The sequence below is a fragment of the Caenorhabditis remanei genome, chromosome III (assembly GCF_010183535.1).
Source record: "Caenorhabditis remanei strain PX506 chromosome III, whole genome shotgun sequence".
Lineage (NCBI taxonomy): Eukaryota > Metazoa > Nematoda > Chromadorea > Rhabditida > Rhabditidae > Caenorhabditis > Caenorhabditis remanei.
In genome coordinates, this window is record NC_071330.1 from 2,749,558 (window position 1) to 2,769,720 (window position 20,163).

At 41.3% G+C, this 20,163-nt stretch overlaps 3 protein-coding genes across 3 annotated transcripts; 2 read left to right on the forward strand and 1 right to left on the reverse strand.

Moving 5' to 3' along the window:
* Positions 1 to 28: 28 nt before the first annotated feature.
* Positions 29 to 5,745, reverse strand: GCK72_008697 (uncharacterized protein; the record flags this gene model as incomplete). Its single annotated transcript, XM_053726986.1, has 8 exons — positions 29 to 367; positions 414 to 544; positions 1,045 to 2,380; positions 2,431 to 2,526; positions 2,934 to 3,344; positions 3,404 to 3,865; positions 4,732 to 4,899; positions 5,737 to 5,745. The coding sequence occupies 8 exons, from the start codon at positions 5,743 to 5,745 to the stop codon at positions 29 to 31; spliced, it is 2,952 nt and encodes a 983-aa protein (XP_053586563.1).
* Positions 5,746 to 9,246: 3,501 nt separating this feature from the next.
* GCK72_008698 (uncharacterized protein) lies at positions 9,247 to 10,929 on the forward strand (the record flags this gene model as incomplete). Its single annotated transcript, XM_003092249.2, has 7 exons — positions 9,247 to 9,298; positions 9,354 to 9,485; positions 9,575 to 9,805; positions 9,887 to 10,101; positions 10,176 to 10,289; positions 10,426 to 10,560; positions 10,807 to 10,929. The coding sequence occupies 7 exons, from the start codon at positions 9,247 to 9,249 to the stop codon at positions 10,927 to 10,929; spliced, it is 1,002 nt and encodes a 333-aa protein (XP_003092297.1).
* An 880-nt stretch (positions 10,930 to 11,809) lies between these two features.
* GCK72_008699 (uncharacterized protein) lies at positions 11,810 to 20,068 on the forward strand (the record flags this gene model as incomplete). The annotated part of the gene is made up of 14 exons (XM_053726987.1): positions 11,810 to 11,844; positions 11,901 to 11,971; positions 12,482 to 12,551; positions 12,650 to 12,884; positions 12,956 to 13,067; positions 13,155 to 13,291; positions 13,906 to 14,044; positions 14,101 to 14,188; positions 14,247 to 14,601; positions 17,591 to 17,809; positions 17,854 to 17,981; positions 18,119 to 18,321; positions 18,374 to 18,642; positions 19,964 to 20,068. The coding sequence occupies 14 exons, from the start codon at positions 11,810 to 11,812 to the stop codon at positions 20,066 to 20,068; spliced, it is 2,166 nt and encodes a 721-aa protein (XP_053586564.1).
* Between the last annotated feature and the right edge of the window lie 95 nt (positions 20,069 to 20,163).

Genomic DNA, 20,163 nt, shown 5'->3' on the forward strand with positions numbered 1-20,163 from the left:
TTATATACAAAATTACATAAAGAACATCTTAAATATCATCCATATCAAACGTGCCAAAATCGTCGGAATCATTCAATCTGGGACGCCCGTTCGACGCCTTCTTCTTCTCCTTCTCCGGTTTCACAGGAGTCATCATAGAAGACGTCGCCGGCATTGGAGCAGACGCTGGTGGAGTCTTCTTCTTTTTCAGAGATTTTCCATTGGCAGATCCATTCGTCGCAGAGGATCCAGATCCATTTCTAGCGAAAGGTGTAGAGGATTCCGTATCGAAGAACTCTTCGAGAAGATCATCTGGCTTCTGTCGACTCTTCCGATCCTCATCGTCACTGGCAATGTCACGGATCGCGTCGGCGATGGTGGCGACGAACTGAAAAAGCGGAAATAGAAATTTATTTTCAGCGATATCTACTCACATCTCCATTAGCCGTGCTACTGTATCCACCAATAATCGTAGCATCACTTCCAGTTTCCGTGTTGTACGAGTTGGCAGATGTGTAGCTGCCGCATTCGATTCGTGTCGCGTCGGCTGGGATCGCTTTTTTGGCTGAAAATGGTGAATAGTGGGCGGGTCTTGTTGAAAAAAACTGGAAAGGAGGACACTAGTATTCCGAAAATTCGGTTTTTTAATACTAATCGATACAGAATTTTGGCGAACAGAGGACATTCTCTGCAATCTGGGCTGAAAAATCTGTCTGAAACGAGTTTTGGAGTCCCGAAATTACCTAAAATGGGTATTTTGGAGATTTTGAACTCTAATGACTCATTGATTTTAAAACCGATTTTAAAGCCGAACTCCAAGATAATGTTCTTTTTTTCGCAAAATCTGCATTGATTAAGATCAGAACAGCTTGATTTTCAGATTACCGGTATTCCTTTTAAAGAGATGTGGCTTATATCGATTTTCGAAAATTAAAATATCTGTTCAAGCCTGAAAAAGGGGCGTGGCTCATCAAAACAGACATATTTCAAGATTTCCACTTCAAAAACCATACAAATTTGCCTGTTTTTGATGACTTTGGCTTAAAATTCGTGATCGAAACTCACTAATATTCATGGCCTCTGATCCAACAAGAACTGGAATCGACTTGAACGAAGCATTCGATCCCTTATTCCCAGGAGACATCAGACTCGGCTGATCATCCTCTCGATACTCGAACAACTCGAATTGCGGTCCCTGCCAAATCCATCGATGGGGGTGAAGATAAGTGCGTGTCTCGACGTGAGGAGTCCACACATCCTCATCACCAGTCTTCTTCGGAATATCCGTTTCCACCGTCGCAAATGCCATCAGTGGTGAGGCCTGTGGCATCGGAGCATGCATATCCGCGTTGTTCTTTGTCCTCTGAAGAATCCATCCACCAACTGGAGTGATGCTGATAAGGGGCGGAGCCTCCATATTCGGTTCACCCTCTTTTCGAATCGACTTGATATCATGTTGCATCACAATCACTCCTTGCGCCGGATCAACCTTCGCAATCACCAGCGACATCGACATTAACATTTTCGTCGTTTTCGCATTTTTCGTGCTCGTCGTCGAGTTGCAGCTTCTCGTCCGGAACATCACAGACATTCTGGAGACTTCTAGTCGTCGACGTGCAGTGACAGCGGATGAAGACGATGCAGGAGCTCCCGAATAGGAGAAATTCGTCATATCAGCAGCCCAGGCAGTCAGATCCTCCTTTGTATACCGTGAATCTTTGATCTTTTCGGTTGCAACAAGCAAAAGAGGAGGTGGGAATGGTCCGACTCTCGAATTTCCGTTGGTTTTCGCCAAAGTTGGAGCATTCGCGGCGATCGGATGCTCTTTTGTGTAGGAGCACGAGTCAGACATGGCTTTATGACGACTTGGACCAATCGATGCGGTGACATCAGCAGCGTCGGTTAACCCGGCGGATCTATGGAATCTCGACTCCTTATTCACAAAAGTGTCTCCATGAGTTCTCTGATTCGGTTTTCCACCGAAAGGACACACCGCGAAGACGTGAGTTGTCGCGTGATTCGTAGTGATTGCCAACCAACGACAGTCCTCTGAAAACGCGGTGGACACCACTTTAGCCGGTGTGCTTCCACGATTCAGTTTGTATAAATGTTGTACGGAAGCTAGGGAAGACATAGTGGCGTGGGGCATCAGAAGGAAGATATTGAAGACGTTCGCGTTGGCGTCAGCGGAGAGAACCAGCCGTTGATCCGGTGAGAAAGTGATATAAGAGATGGGATCCACGTGAGCCACATAGTGACACATCACTCCGTTGGATTCGTCTTCTTTCGTGGCAGCCAAGTTGAGAACAGTGATCACTCCTTGTGGTTGATTGTTTTTCGTAGAGTTTCCAGATCCACCGCCAACTGATTCACTGATCGATTTGACACCTCGACTGAAGTACTGAAAGAATAGTGGTTTGATGAGTATATGGATGAAACGGTGGTGCTTACGCTCATGGCACTGAAAATATGATCGGTGTACTTGTCGTTGTTGGTTGCCTCAACTTCTGCGGCAAGTCCTCCACTGGATTGGAGATTCGCGTCAAGCTGAAAATATGAATATTAGAGATCGAGGGGAGCTGGACATCTAGACACACAGATGGAACATTGGGTATCTGAAAATAAACTCGCTTCAATCTCAACGTTATGAGCTGAAAAATATATCAAAATGTAGATCTTGACGATATCTATCTCTCTGACCTACATCTACTCGGTTTTTTGATCATTTCAAACCGAGCCGCTGCACATTAGGATCCGTAATCGGAGCAGGAGTAGATAGAACTCGCCGAGATCTACATTTTCGTATATTTCCCAGTTAACAACTTTGAGTTTGAAGCTACAAGCCGGTTTCAGAACCATTTTGCCAAAAATACTGTTATTTTTTCCAGCGAACCAGGCAATTTTCAGGAGAGTATGCTCAAAATTTCACAGAAATTGCTATTTTCAAAACTTACATGAGTATCCGCAAACGCCAAAAGTTGACACGACAACGACAACGCTGGCGGATTATTCTCACACGACGGCGCGGTTCGAATCAATCGAACCTCGTCAAAAGTGAGAATATTGTATGCATATGCCATATTCGACAAGGATACAACCATGAATTGATCCGACACATTCACCGCGCACACCGGTTCCTCGAACTTGATTTTGTGCACCTCTTTTCCAGTCAATAGAGAGATAATAGTGACTGAACAGTACTGTCGATCTGGGTGATGGGAGGAGGCGTCGACGACGGCGATGAGTGGTCGGGAGTCTGCGAATGGGTCCGTTCGATTGCGAAGTTTCAAATTGTTCGGAAGCACTTTCAACGCACGAACAGGTCCCTGCCGTTCGGAAAGCACTTCTTCGAACTCGCCGGTATGCTGTAAATCCATCTAATTTCGGTTAGAGATTCTGAATTTCGAATCTTCCAAAAACTTACGTTCATCGTCCAAATCTGATAACCCCGACACAGCCCGACAATCAACACTTCCAACCGTTCATTCGGTTCTCCAGCCTTCTCCACCGACGTCAACTGAACCCATTCCGCCTTCTCCGCAGTGATTTGAGTCCCTTGTTGCTGTCCTTTCGACATTCCCATCGCCACCAAATCCACGACTTGATTCGCCAGCGTCTGTTGCTCCACTGCCGACTGCCGCACGACTTGTCCCTTGATATAGGAGACCGAGTTGGTGCGTGGCTTCGAGATGATCGTGTTCATCGATGGAATCGGTGGTGGAGCCGAACGCTGTTGAGTTTTACGTGGTGGTGGAGATGGATCGTCCAGCGACATGTCGACAAGCATCTCGTCTAGTGGTGCTGGTTGTGTCGATGTGGTTGGAGGTGGAGGTGCGGTAGTCCTAGTGACAACACGAACGTCTTCCTCGTCGTCTTCCGGCGAATCCTGAAGCTTTTTGGGGATTAGTTATGGGGAATTTGAGAATTTTTAACACAATTTTCAGGTTTTTGACTATTTTTCTTTAAAAAAACGTGTAACTCGCTTCAAACTCAACCTTATCCGCTGAAAACTATACCAAAATGTAGATCTCGGCGCCGAACCGAATGATGGTTTGTTATTGTGGCGCGGGACAGGTTAAAATAGTTTTTCGACCAATTTACTTCCAACATCGATTCGTAATTCTACCCTGAGTAGGTCCCAGAAATATAATTCGCAGAGATCTTTATTTCGGTATATGTTTCAGCTCAAAATGTTAAGATTCAGGAAATTACAGCTTTCAAATATGGAAAAGAGAGTAAAATCGCATTTCTAGCCAAAAATCGAGGAAAAGGCTGATTTTACGTAAAATCTTCACGAAAATACCTCGAAAAACCGAAAAAAAAATACTGAAAATGGTGATGATAACCTAGTTTCAGACAAAAAAAAACAAAAATATGACGAAATTGTTTGCATGTTAGCACACTGATTTCGTCACCCCAAACTGATTTCTTGATAAAAAAGTCAATTTGAAAATCTGATTTCTGCTGAATAATAAGCTAAAAATCCACAATTTTGAGTGTCTACAGTCCAAAAACTACCAAAATTGACGAAAAATCAGAAAAACTTGAATCGATATGTAGCTGAAATTGATGCATAAAAGGTGAAGACGAAATTTTTTTCGTTATTTTTCAGAATCAGAAAAATTTACAGAAAAATTTAAAAGTTAGCCAAAAACCGAGAAGCTGACGTTAAAAACGCACATTTCGACTCAAAAATTGGCTGTAAACACGAATTTTTCAGCTTTTTCACTCCAAAACCCCCGAATAACTCACCGGTCTACTACTCAAACTACTCTTATCGGAAGAGCTAAAATCGAGCAGATCCCCGCTAATTTTTCCGTCCTTTTCGATGGTCGGTGCCACCGTATTCTCTACGTTTTGTTCTGTCGGTTCCTCCTCCTCCACTACAATTTCTTCTCGAATTTCCTCTTTTGGTTCCTCCTGGAAACCAGATTTTCAGATGATTAGAATGCTAGAATTCCAGCAATAAAACAGTGAGAATTAGTGTCTCAAACGTTAAGAGAAAGACAAAATACATCTCGTTTTGTGAAAGAATTAGATAGAGTTCACCCGAATTATTACGATTATTTTCAGTAAAAAATAGGAAAATAAATGATAGAATCACCATAAAAAAGAAAGAAAAAGAGGGAAAATATAAGTGATGTGGTTGGGAAAGTTAGAAGGGTCATTGGTCACCTGATGAGTGAAAGTGTGTTGTGTGTGTGTGTGTGAGGGTGCCAATCAAAGAGAGGGAAAAGAAAGAAAATAGACGAAAAAAGAACACGAAATGTGGAAATTTTATGAAAAGAGACACAGAGACATCTACACTGCTCGTTTGGATCATGATCTTGAACTGAAATATTTATCGATTTTGAGAAAAAAAGACTATTTTTTTTGAGCAAACATGTCATTTTTGAGGGCAATACCGTCAAAACTAGTTTTTAAAAAAATCTATGGTTTTCTAGATGAAAAACGCTGAAAATCTCAATTTTCTCGCTAAAAATATCGAAAATACGAAGGTTTTGACTGATTTTAATATCAATCTTGAACTGAAATTTAATGGTTTTTGAGGAAAAATCCTAAATTTTTTGAACGAAAACTTTGATTTTTGAGTGCCAAATTATCAAAATTTGTCAAAATTCTATGACTTTCTAAACGAAAAACGCTGTAAATCTCAATTTTCTCACTGAAAATATAGGAAATTCAGTATTTTACACGATTTTTCTAGTTTTTTTAAAGCGAAACCATCCTCCGTCATTCAAAAAAGTGAGACGATACCATCCTCATCACACAGAAAGAGACACAAGACACGACGAGCAATTATGTCACAACGCTGCTCGTCGAAGGTTGTCCAAAAGAGCACATTTACATTATTATGATGACGATGAAGATGATGTCGTTGATAGGATCGAGGGGTTGTTTTTTAAAGTGAATTTTGACAAAAACTGGAAACATCGGTGGCTAATCAATGAAAAGACACAATTTCTACGACTAGGATCCCATTTTTAAAGTTAAAATCAGCTGGATCCTGCTAGCGATCGTGTTATGAATCGGTGAAGTTAGATTTTTTCAGTCTATCCGTTCCCCGAGACACATCTCAGTTCCTGGCAGGATTTAGCTGATTCTCATCGGATAAATGCATTCCTTGTGGTCAGAACTGAGTTCTCTCCAAATTAAGCAGAATCCGAATCATGCCGGAGCGCCCTTGGGAGAATGTAGAGAAAAACAAGACTTTAGGCTAATTTTAACCAAAAATTCGAATTCGATCTCGTTTTTTCAGGTTAGTCAAAGTTTTCCAAGACAAAACCAGCTGGAAATTGACAAAAACGTATCAAACCAGTTTTAAACGACTAGAATTGAAACAGTAGCAGTTGTTGAAATAAAGTAGACTAAACAGTTCAACCACGACAAAATGATGGGGCTCTGTTGGTTTTCAGTTCAGCCAGAACTATTTACTAGAACTGTTCAACTTTTGTGACAATCCTGGAGCTTTAACGGTTCATTTTTAGCTGTCTCGATGTCGAGAATCAGATTTCACAGGATTGACACTGCGGTCAAAAATCTGGAATCAAATCTCATGATTCTCATCTGATTTCCGGGGAAAAAATCAATTTTCTCGTTCAATTCTCGAATCATGATCCAAACAAGTTCTACCCACACTATCACTATCACTATACTTCAACTTTCTTTCTTTCTTTTCCTCCATTTCAAAAAGAAAGTTCGACTATACCGGTTGTTGGTGTTGAGGTTCTGGCTGTTGCTGTTGCTGGTTCGAAGGCGTCGTTGACTGAAGATGTTGGCCCCCGTTCGTTGACGACGCCGACGACTTCTTATTCTTCTTTTTCGAAGACCCACCAGAATTCGCGTTTGGTGGCATATTTCTTGTTGTAGTTTGCTTGGTTGTGGTGGGCCAACTGTGTGGATATTATCGATTTTTTGAGAAAAGGGGAAATAACACAAAAAAAATAACAGAAAAATGGTAGAGAAGAGAGAGAGATAGAGAGAAAAAAGAACGGAAATTTTTGTGCGATAATAAAAAACAAAAAGAAGAAAGATAGGCGGCGGGGGGACCCGAGGATAACGAAACGAACAGTTGGTGTGCAATAAAATATTCTGAATCCACGAAAAGAACGCTTACAGAATTTTTATTTTTCAGATAATTATAACTTTAAAAAATCGAATTCAAGATAAGTCACAAATTGCGGGGGATGACGAAATCCCGTTTTTTAATAGTTTTGGAAATTCATGAAGACGTTTTGGAGATACGATATGTATCATATATCACCAGAAAGCTGAAAACTCGCTGATTTCAAATATATGAAAACTTTTTGTCTTGGAACTCTGAGATTCTAGAAAAGTGGATTCAAAGTTTTACAAAAAGTGAATACAGAAATCAGTGTGTTCTCAGCTTTCTAATGGAATATGACACATCTAGTATATCCAAACTGGCATGATAAGCAAATATTGCGACTTTTGAGGAACGAAAGAGTAATAAGCGTCAAATATGGATTCAAAATACTCAAAAACCAAGTAATTCCCAAGAAGAAAAAGCGAAAAACACCGAAAACCCCACGTAGATATTTTCCAAAATGCCTTCAATTGTTTTATCAGTACATCATTAGAAGATCATCGATCTCTATGCTGCCTGACAAACGAGTGCATTGTTACCAGAAGGTTGGAAGGGCGCCGAGGAGAAACACAGACAGAATCTCACTTCTCACGTGTGCCTAGACACATGAGAGACGAAGAATACTGCGCTCTCTGTGTTCATATACACTCTCTTGCTTGTTCGTTGGGGCGGCTTGGTCACGAGGGACAAGAGAGTTGAAGAGACGCCAGAGTTGGAGAGAACAAGGACCCTCTCATGGAGGAAAGGAAGACATCCATGCTTCTTCTTGCTTTTCGCTGCTCCACACTTTTTCTCTCTCTTCAACTCTCTCATCAGTAGTCCCTTGACTAAACACCAATCGATTCGGACCCCCCATCAGTGCCTTCTTCCCAATACGATTTCATATATGTATTGACAGTTCTGTTCGCCTCAAAGTGTTGTTTACACATTTTCGCATCCTTTTCCCCCAACAGAGATTCACCACTATTTTCTGTCTCCATCTTTGGCAAAAACAAAAAGACAAATCGTCGCATGATTTGATCATCTTTGTCTTCCCCGTTTTTTGGCGGCTTCGGCTAGATGCGAACGATTCTCGCGCGAAAAATCGAGAAATTTTTTATTTCGCAACTAGAATGGAAATTGTTACATCTTACTTCTAATTTTCGGTTGTTCGACCTTGAAAACGGGCAAAAAAGTTGGATTGATAGGTTCTCGATACTGATCTTGTTTCAAAAAAGTGTTTTTTGAACAAAAAATTAGGCGAAAATAGGCACCATAGTCGGATTTTTCCGAAAAGAGCTCACTTTTTTAAAAACATTTCTCGAAATTTCTGAAAGTTTCGATTGAAATCGTCTGTTTTCCGGGCAAGAACGACTGAAAAAGGCCGGAAACTGAAAAAATTTCGAAAAAAACCTTTTTCTGCCGTTTTCAAGCTGAGAAATGACTGAAATGCTCATTTTTTTTCCGAAAATTTATTTGAATTTTGGCAGAAATTGTCGGTTTCAGAGAAAAACTATAATTTTCGCAGCAAAATTGACTCCAAAGTTCGTGCTATCGCGACCGAAAGATAAGAAATCGAAAAAAGGTTTTTCTCCGAAAAATCGAAGTTTTTGTCATCAAAAACCTCCCATAAACATTCTAACCAGCAAAAATTCAACGTTTCCCGCTGAAAATTTGAGCGAAAATTGTTCTCCCAAGTTTGCCTTCATTTTTCTTATTTTTTCTGTCAAAATCGCGCGAATTTCCGATTTTCCATGATTTTCCCTCACTTTTTCTTTCAAAATTCCCATTATTCATGTGAATATTCACCCCAAAACCAGCTTTTTTATGCTCAAAATTTGGATTTACCGCGAAAAAATAAAATTGTGGCTCCCGAAGATAAGGCAAATGCGCTCCACGTGCCACCGTACCCCACCCCTCGACCGCATTTTCGTTGCGAGACCCGCCACTCACTGCATTCGTTTCGACCCTGTTGCCTCCAAATATCTTTCGATTTTTGATATGTTTGCTGCTGTTTTTATCAAAATTTTCAAGTAATCACGTGATAAAATGATGAAATTTTCTTATTTTCCGGTCTAATTTTCAAATTTTAATCTCTTAATTATTGATTTTTGGTCCAAAAACTTGTAAAAATTAATTTTCAGATCTTATTGGGTTGTTCGAGCGATTTCTCGCAACAAATGGAAGGAGAAAAGCTGAATCTGGACAACATCATCTCCAGATTATTGGAAGGTATGTCAAATTTAAAATTAATTATTGGTTCTAATAAAATATTTTTCCGCTTCAGTCAGAGGATCCAAACCGGGGAAAAATGTGCAACTCACGGAGAGCGAAATTAAAGGATTGTGTCAGAAATCGCGGGAAATTTTTCTGAGCCAGCCGATTTTGCTCGAGTTGGAAGCTCCATTGAAGATATGCGGTGAGTCATCCGTCCCGTGTCAGGAAGAGAAAAACCACTTCCTTACACAGGAAATTGGAAAAAAAATATTTTGAATTTTTTATTTTCAGGTGACGTGCACGGCCAATACTACGATCTGTTGAGATTGTTTGAGTATGGAGGATTCCCGCCAGAGTCCAACTATCTCTTCCTCGGAGATTACGTGGACAGAGGAAAGCAATCATTGGAAACCATCTGTCTTCTACTTGCCTATAAAATCAAGTATCCAGAGAACTTTTTCCTTTTGAGAGGAAATCACGAGTGCGCGTCGATCAACAGAATTTATGGCTTCTATGACGAATGTACGCGCTTTTTTTCTCATTTCGGATATTGACGACTAATCCATACAGATTTTCCCTTACAAATCCACTCCTTATTTTCAGGCAAACGGAGATACAACATCAAGCTGTGGAAGACATTCACAGACTGCTTCAACTGTCTCCCAGTTGCTGCCATAATCGATGAGAAGATCTTCTGCTGTCACGGAGGTCTTTCGCCAGATCTTCAATCCATGGAACAGATTCGTCGTATTATGAGACCGACAGATGTGCCTGATCAAGGATTGCTGTGTGATCTTTTGTGGTCGGATCCAGATAAGGTTTGTTTGTCGGGAAAAACTTGTGAACTTGCTCTTTTTTTTGCAAAATCAAAAACCAATATTTGCTTTTTTAGGATGTCACTGGATGGGGAGAGAACGATCGAGGAGTTTCGTTCACGTTCGGACCAGAAGTTGTTGCCAAGTTCCTGCACAAACACGATTTGGATTTGATTTGCAGAGCTCACCAGGTAAGGCATTTCAGAAAAAAAATTAAACTAAAAGCAGAACTCCCCAAAAATAAGATTTCCAAGACAAAAAATGCAGTTTTTAGGATATTTTCTAAATCTGCATTGAGAAAAACTCATAAATACTCAAATTTTGCAGGTCGTGGAAGATGGCTACGAATTCTTCGCAAAACGGCAATTGGTCACACTGTTCAGCGCTCCAAACTATTGCGGAGAGTTCGATAACGCTGGATCGATGATGACAGTCGACGAAACATTGATGTGCTCATTCCAGGTAAATAATGGCTCGAACGAAACAAAAAAATCTTGTCTTTTGTAACTAAACCTGATATGGTTCACCTATGATGCAATGGTTAAGTCAGACGAGTCTATTGGCGATCTATTCGAGTTCTTCGAAGAAATTGCCGCCTAAAACGGGGTGATATTGAGGCATTTGTCTGAGGTGATTCTAGGATTTAGACAAATAGATGATTGAATTAAAAAAAAATTCACTAAAACTTAAACATAAACTAATTTCCAGATTCTGAAACCAGCTGACAAGAAGAAGTACCCGTACGGAGCTGGAGGAGTTGGCTCAAACCGCCCCGTCACACCACCACGGAACGCGCCGGCCGCGCAACCAAAGAAGGGCGCCAAGAAGTGATAAAAATATATAAATTCTTCGTTTGTCATATTCCTCTCTTTTTTGCTCTATCCATCTGTAAATACCTATTTCTCTAACCGTTTCATTTGTTGTGCACACCATGAGGTCCTCGGTCATCAACTCATTCTTCGGCTTCTAGAACTAAAAAGTTGTGTGTGTAAACATTTTTTAATTTTTTGATTCTAACGAGAGAAATTTTCAAAATGATCTAAAAGGCTGACACGAGAAGATGATGTGGTCCTCCAGCCACACACACCCTCCTGACTCTCAAATTCAAGCTTTCGTTGTCACCTTCCCACCCACTCCCTCCATTTTATCTCTGTGGACCATTTGTTTTGTCTCCCCTTCCTAGAGCTAATTAAGTACTCCATAAACTCCCCGTCCATTCTCTCTCTCCCTTGCTGGCTCAATCAATCAAATTTTCATCAAAAATCCTCTCTCCTTTTAATTTTATTTAAGCAGAAAAGAATGTGTTTTGTTTTGTTTTTATCCAAATCCCCACACTTTCATTATTCCATTTCTCTAATTCTCTAAATCGTCTAATTATTCAAAAAAACTACAAATTTTTTATGATTATGATATGATGTCATCTCCCCCCAACCCCATTCATTCTAAACTCCAATTTTATATTGTAAAGTCGTATTGTCGAATGTTCGAACAAAAATAAAATAGAACACTGGTGAAGTGTCTACTCGATTTCTCCCTCCCCCAAAAATTTTTGATAATTGTCCCCTTTCTCTAGTTTCCAAGGAGCGCGCAGACATTAGACGAACAGAGGGCCCCCCCTTCCCCCCTCCCAACCAGCCACAGCTCCTTCACCGAGTTGTATCGATTTTCGTCCCGGGAGAAAATTTCTCCTCTCTTTTCCCCTTTACCTCAAATGCTCCGCCCCGGCTCATCAGTTAGTTATAATAGGTAAATCCGAGAAAAAAGTCGATTTTTTTCTATTTTTCTGTTTTTTCCTTTTCCAGTGCAATGCATCATGTTTCCATTGATGCTCATCCGACGGAGCAGGCGATTATTGTGAGATTTGATCAATTTGGTGAGATTTTCTAACGATAAAAATTTAGAAATTTGGTGTTTCGGCAAAAAAAATTCGGCAGAAAATAATTTTTAAAGGCGCATTGTGTTTTCTGAAAAACGGTCTCGCCACGATCTTACTGTTACTGTATATGTGGCGCATGCGCCTTTAAACGAAAGTACTGTAATTTTTAAGTTTAAAGCTGAAAATAAAAACGAACAAATGGAGAATTTTCAAGAAAAATGAATGTTTAGAAGTGAAGAAGAGAGAAATAATTAAAATTTCAAAAAAATTTCAAAGTTTGATATTTAAAAATCAACAAAAACAGGACTGCACACAAAACTACTGTAATCATTGTATTTTTCGTGGCGAGACCCATCTTATTTTATGCCACGTTTTTTACAACCACGCTCTATCGAAACTTTGAAAATAGCGCTAGAAATGGAGAGACGCAGAGAAAAATACAGTTTTTAAGAGTTTATCGATGGAGCGCATCTGAAAACAGAAAAAACCGAAAAATCCGAATTTCAGGTTCCCCATCAAATACTCTCAAGAAACGGGCTTCTTCAGCAAATGTGGAATCTTTGGGTCATCAGAAAATGTAAGAAAGTGCGCTCTATTGATATTTCAATGGGTTTTGCGTGCGATTTACTCATTTCCACCGCTTTCCAAATGCGCTCTACTGACAATTCCGTTCAGAATTCACTTGAAAGAAATGAGTGCGGAAGTTGACATTCACGCTCTATCGAACGTTGTCCTTCAAAAGTGTCTATTCATTCCTGCCACGTCGAGAAGTCAGCTGGAGCAGGTTTTATATTTCCTTCAAAAACGGGGCACCCCCAGGAATAGTGCAAGATCCAGAAGCTCGTCAGCAGTCTCTTTCGACCGACGTCCCCTACCAACACCGTTGAATGTCGACCTGGAAAAAGTTGATGTAAGTGGAATGCGCTCTACCGAAATCTTTCAGTGCGGCAGAGCGCGGTTGTAAAGCCATTAAACTTGCAGGAATACATAGAATGTTTCTACGGGGAGACATCGGCGGAGAAGAATAAAGGAGCACTGGCACTACACGAGTTGTCGAAAAACCCGCAGAATCTGACGCCTCTTGTGAATAATGGTGAGTAATTGCGCTCCACTGAAATCTTCCAAAAATAGTTTCGGTAGAGCGCATTTGTCACAACTATGTCCCCCTTGAATTTCTCAGAAACCCTAATGATGGCTCTGGCACGTGTATTCCGGGAGGACTGGAAGAAACACTTCGAAGTGGGCACGAATATTATGAATCTCTTTGTGAATATGTCGAAATTTTCAATGTTTCACGGAATTCTACTTCATCACAAGGTAAGTGCGCTCTATTGATAAGAAATCTCGTAAATCGACATAAAGCTCTCGTAAATCGACACAGAAATCTCGTAAATCGACATAAAGTTCTCGTAATTCGACACAAAAATCTCGTAAATCGACACAAAATTCTCGTAAACCGACACATAATTCACATAAATCGACACAAAACTCTCGTAAATCAACACGAAATTCTCGTAATTCGACCCAAAAATCTATCTCGTAAATCAACACAAATTCCTCGTAAATCGACACATAATTCTCGTAAATCGACACATAACTCTCGTAAATCGACACATAATTCCCGTAAATCTACTTTGAGCTCTCCTAAATCGACACAAAGTTTTCGTAAATCGATACAAAATTACTGTAAATCGACACGGAAATTTGTAAATCGAGACAAATTCCTCGTAAATCGACACGAGCCACCGTAGATACAATATGAGTTTCTCGTAAAACGACCCGAACTGCGTAAACCTACACTGCTTCACGTTATTATTATCTGCGCTTCCGTAAATCGACACCATGATCCCGTAAATCTACACAAACACTGGCCAGTCTTAAAATTAGCATTGGAGCGCATTTTCTTCATCAAAAAATTCCAATTTTTCCAGATCGGTTCCCTTTGCGTAAGTGCGATAGAGCACGAAACGAAACGCTATGATTTGTGGATTGCTGACATGAAAAAAGCCGATTCGGAGACTCAAAAGAAACTGAAAATCGCTATTCGAAAGCAGTCAATGTTGCTGGCAGGTTGGTGTGGCCTAGATTTTTCTAGGCCACTCAAAATTCAATATTCAAAATTTCAGCTTGCATCACTCTTCTAACAAATCTCGCCACCGATATCAGTGTTGAGCTGAAAATGGTTCGCAGGAATCTGGTATCGTATCTAGTGAAGTGAGTTTTCTAGGCCACCAAAATAATTTCTAGGCCATCAATTAAAATTTTTGTTCAGATGCCTCCAAATGTCATCTGAATCGCCGAATGCTCTGACCACTGCCACCGTCAGATTCCTTCTGAAATTGAGCATTTTCGATGAGAATCGACAAGTGATGGAACAAAATGGGACCGTTGAAAAACTCCTGAAACTGTTCCCAATTCAAGATCCAGAACTCCGAAAAGCCGTCATAATGCTCCTTTTCAATTTCTCGTTTGACCCGAAAAATATGCCGAAAATGGTGAATGGAGGACTGGTCCCACATATGGCTTCACTGATTGAGAGTGACAATAAGGCATTGAATTTGATGTATTTACTGAGTTGTAATGATGACGCAAAGGCTATGCTCGCTTATACGGATGCGATACAGTTGGTGAGTGCATGGATAAGTCGGTAATAGGAGAGATTGGTAGAACTAATTTTATTATGTATTTTCGGGTCCCTGTCGAGACCCTTTTTCCAAAATTTAGACGAAACGGGGCAGTGGGGCGCGACTTCACGCCTGAACAGGCGCTGCACCGCGGTAGAGGCCGGTACCGCCAGCCTGTACCGCAGAAATGCCATCCGTCTCATAGGATCCTAAGGAAAGAAAATCTGAGGCGTTATCACTAAAAGTTGCAGCCGACATCTACCGGGTTCCGCGCGCCGCTATGTTTTGTGTGGAGTGGGCGGGGTTTCAATTTCCACGAGATCGCATGCGTAGCGCAGTCGGTAAAGCGGCTGAGTGGTAGTAAAACGACACGGGTTAGATTCTCCTACTCCATAGTTGTCAAGGCCCGGTCCGAAGGCCCGGGCAAATTGGCGCGAAAGTCAAATTTTTTCAAATTTTTTGAATTTTTTCGCGAAAAAGTCAAATTTTCGACTATCAGTCAGAATTAGAAGAAATTCTGGAAAAATAGTCAAAAATGGTCACATTTTCGATGAAAAATTGGAAAAATTTCGAAAAAAAAGGTCATTTTTTGAAGCCGGGCTTTGAAAATTTTCTACCGGCCCGGGCCTTGACCAGGGTTGGGAAATTCCGGGCTGGCCCGGCCCGGCCCGGCCCGGTCGGCCCGGATTCAAAAAATGTACACCATTTTTTCACATATTTCTGCAAAATTTTCATTTAAAAAAAGTCAAAATTCTCAAAATTTCTCATACGCTAATGTTTTTACCGATATTCTAAAACACAGTCGAAAAATCCACTTTTTTGCAGAAAAAAAATCAAAAAAAATTCAAGATTTTTTCAAAAAATTTCAAATTTCTACAGGAGCCGGGCCGGGCCGAGGAAAATTTCTCAGTCGGGCCGGCCCGGCCCGGAATTTTCCAACCCTGGCCTTGACAACTATGTCCTACTATACCAAATCTTTTTTGCTCGTTGTATAGTTACTGTCGGGCCTCCTTCGAGACCCTTTTTCCAAAATTTATTCGAGACGGGGTGGCCGCGGTTACTGTCTCTTAAAATGACGAGGGCACTCTACGAGGTTTGCTTTGGTCATAAGAGATTCAGAGAGATTTCATTTCAAAACCACCGTCCGTCTCTGAATGAAATCTAACCGAAAGAAAACCTTTGGCTTTAAACTTTAAAGTTGCAGCCGACATCTCCCGGGTTCCGCGTGCCGCTATGTTTTGTGTGCGAAGTGGGCGGAGCCAAGGGTTCCGGTGTGCTTGGCGCCGGCATTATCAAGGGCGTACCGTGTCTGAGCGGGTTTGCGTGCATAGCGCAGTCGGTAGTGTGCTCGGCTAGAAAACTAACGACGGTGGTTCGATTCCATGTACCCTCATGTCTTTTTTGTTATCTTGAATTGGTCAAATACCGTAAAAACTGTATTAGAGCGACACCTTTAATAGAACGACACCCATCTATACTCAGGATTCATGAATATGATTATCCCAGTGTATTTTCTTGGTTCTGATTAGAAGCAGCGTGAATAGTAACCTCTAGATCAACAAATAGAACCTTCAAAAAAGGTTTTTTTTCCGTTTAACCTTAATGAGTTTCTGAAACCACAAAATTTTACTGAGAGGCGGTTGAAAAATAGAGCGACATGTCGCTCCAATACAGTTTTTACGGTAACTGATTTTCGGGTCTCTTTCGAGACCCTTTTCCAAAAATTATTCGAGACGGGGTGCCGAGCGGACAGTAGCGGGCTGCAAAACGGCGGGAATTGTCACTTGGAATTTCCGGCGGGAGTGGGATGCTCAGTAGACCAGTTTGGTTTCAAACCGTTAGTCACACCATCCGTCTCCGAGTGAAACCAATTGAAATGAAAATCTGAGGCGTTAACTCTAAAAGTTGCAGCCGACATCTCCCGGGTTCCGCGCGTCGCTATGTTTTGTGTGGGAAGTGGGCGGGGTTTCAATTTCCACGAGATCGCATGCGTAGCGCAGTGGGTAAAGAGACTGACTGGTAATGAAACGACCCGAGTTCGATTTCCATCCTCTCCAAATCATTTTTTGCTTGTTTTATAGACACCAGTCGGTTCACGTCGCCTGACGGCGACTAAACCTCTTTCTCAACACCACCCTTCTAGGTGTTATAGTGGATCGTGATTGACCCTGAAAGGAATCCTCTCTTTTTTCTGAATCCGATAATATGAAAAAATCTTTCACGTCGTCACTTTTTAGAAAACTTAATGACGTGAATCAATTCGAAAACGGACGACACGTTCGGAATCCTATATTTTTTTCTGAATCTGATCATATCAAAAAATCTTTTACATCGTCACTTTTTAAAAATTTGAAAAAAAAAACTACGTGGGTTCGAACCAACTAACTGTAATCAATGTTGCCTGCGGCGACACACCGACCATTTGATCCAATGGAGCTAGGGGAACGCCGGCCGAGGCGAGGAAAGAAGAGCCGACGCTTTGCAGACCGTCTCTCCCCCCTTTTTCCGCTGGCGATTCTCCTATGCTCTATCAGTTTTTCTGTCTCAGAAGACGTCGTTTTGAGAAAAGAAAAAAAACGGGCATCGAACGGTGAAAATTTCTGATAATTTGATCCAACTTTGAAGAAACTCGGTTTAGTAGGAAGGGCGGTAGGATCGGCGACAGACAGACAAACATACAGAATCTGGTGTTTGTTAATAGTAAAGAAAAGATTGTCGGGCCTCTTTCGAGACCCTTTTTCCAAAATTTATTCGAGACGGGGTGGGCAATTCCGGCTGGGTCGATCCCCAGACCGAAACTGCATCGTCAACCAGGGAGGTTTCACACCTATAAGCCCACCTTCCGACCTTGAGTGAAACCAAATGGATTGAAAATCCGAGGCTTTACCACTAAAAGGTGCAGCCGACATCTCCCGGGTTCCGCGCGCCGCTATGTTTTGTGTGCGAAGTGGGCGGGGCGTGCAGATTTTCCGGTATAAATTGAATATTCCAGCTAATGCGAGATGTCCTCAGTGGGAAAGGAAGTGAAGTGACAAAAGCAGTCCTTCTGAATATCTGTCTAGAAAAAAGGAATGCTCAATTAGTATGTGGACCCGGTGGACAGGGACTGGATCTCCTAATGGAAATGTCACTGGAATCCAGAGATTTGATGTTGATTAAAGTGATTCGAGCGATTTCTAGTCATGACGGACCGACTCAGAATATGTTTTTGGTGAGTTGGATACTATAGATATGGGAATAACAGTATTATTGTAGAAATGGATCGAACGTCTTCTGGAAATTGCGAAGAAGGAGGGAATCGATAGCAGTTCCGAATCAAGATCCTCATTTGGATTGGAATGTATGGGAGCTGTGGCGGAAATCAAAGTTGCTCCATGGGCGAGGTAAGGTGTATAACAGTAGCAACCGCGCTCCGCTAGACTTGGCGGCAAATTCAAATCACTGCGAAAACATTACCAATTCGATTCGACCAATTCACTCAAGAGATAGTAGCAAGCTCGCTCTATTGCACTGTTTCCAGAATAATCCAATCGCAAGCCTTGGTCCCTTGGATGACAACCCAGCTACACGAAGGAATCGATGAATCTGAAGAAGTTACAGTACTCCGAGACATCAAACCACTTCAACTTCAAATTGTGATAGTCTGTGGGACAATGGCTAGACAATTGGATGCAGCGAGGCTCCTAGTCCCTCTTATAGACACTTTTGTGCAGTTGTTGCAGTGTAAGTGCGCTCTACTGACAATAAATTAAATTCTTTAAAAAAAAACTTCCAGCCTCCCAAATCGACGACGAGTTTGTTGTTCAGCTACTCTACGTGTTTCTGCAACTTCTGAAGCACAAGGAGCTCTCGGCTCGTCTGATGACTCAAGATTCGGCTCTCGGAGCCCATATGATTGATTTGATGCATGATGCGAATGCGGCAGTCCGTGAGGTATGCGACAACGCTCTATTGATAATGGGAGAGCACTCGGAGGATTGGGCGAAGAGGATTGCTGGAGAGAGGTTCAAATGGCACAATGCGCAGTGGTTGGAGATGGTTGAGGTGAGTAATGGTACCATTACCATAATGGTATTCATAGTCCCCATAATTTCCATTATTGCTCATATGGTACTGATACCATGGTCGTAATCCCCATAGTGTCTGTTCAGATCATAATGGAACCCATACTTTTCAAAGTTTCCAGTAACCATATTAGTACCATAATGGCTCATAATTTACATGGTACTATATGGTACCGCGCACATTTCTGTAGTATCCATAGTTTCACCATAATGATACCATAATGGTACCAATGTTCTTCATAGTTTCCATTGTCTTAGAGCAAGCATATGGTACTGGTAGGTCCCATAGTCCCCATGATTTCTAGAGTGTTCATTATGGTACCCATTATCCCCATAATGGTGCCGCTAGCTCTTTGTATGCCTACCTATGACACAGGGGCCATATGGTACCCATAGTCCACATAATATCTATTACCGAACATTTATACTATGGAACCGGTACCATAAAGGTACCCCATAGTCCCCATAATTGACATGGTACTATGACAATGTAGTACCGTACGAATTTCTGTAGTCCCCATGGTCCCCATAATTCCCAAAGTATCCATTATATGTATGGTACCCAACATCCCCCGGTACTTATAGCGCCTCATAGTTCTCGGTACAGCAACCACTTGGCACCGGTACCATTATGGGTTCGCTAGTTCCTTTTATGACCATTCATGACACAGTGACCATATGGTACCCATAGTCCCCATTGTCCCCATTTTACCACGGCATCTGTGTGGTGCCGGTACCATTATGCTGTTCATAGTCCGTCCCCATAATGTCTAGTACTAAACATTGATCATATGGTACCGGTACCATAATAGGCCCCGTGGTCTCTCTGATGGCACAGCGAGTACTATGGGTAATCGTTTTGAGGGGGTTTCAAACTTTAACCAAAAACTGCCAACGTAGCTAGCATTAAAATTAGGTTTTCAAAAAATTTCCAAATATGGCTCAACTTAGACATGTCCCCTTGGTGTCACGTTGTGTCCCAGATATTCCAATTTTCATTTAAAAGGTAGAACAAAACACGGGCTACATTTTTGTAGTTGACAACTTTTTGATAGCTCCGCCCACTTTTGAGATATGCGCCTAGGAAGCAAGTGGGGGAAAGCTCATCGTGCGCTATCTTTAAAGGCGCATATCTCAAAAGTGGGCGGAGCCATCAAAAAGTTGTCAACTACAAAAATGTAGATCATGTCTAAATCTACCAGATGAATATAATTTTGAGACAAACGGAGTAGAATTAGGCTCCGAGAGATTATCTCAAGCATTTCACCCCATTGTCCCCATAACAAAATGTGTGTTTCCAGCGTGACGACCATGAATTCGCCCCATACGACGACGAGGATTTTGGAGCGGATTTCAACTTTGACACGTTCGATAATGACTTTGATATCAATGAGAAATTGTTTTAATTTTATCTTTTTTTGTTAATAAATTTAATTAAAAACGTGAACTTTTTTTCAATTTTTGAAATTAGAAAAAAAAACCAAAAATAAAAATTGAATTT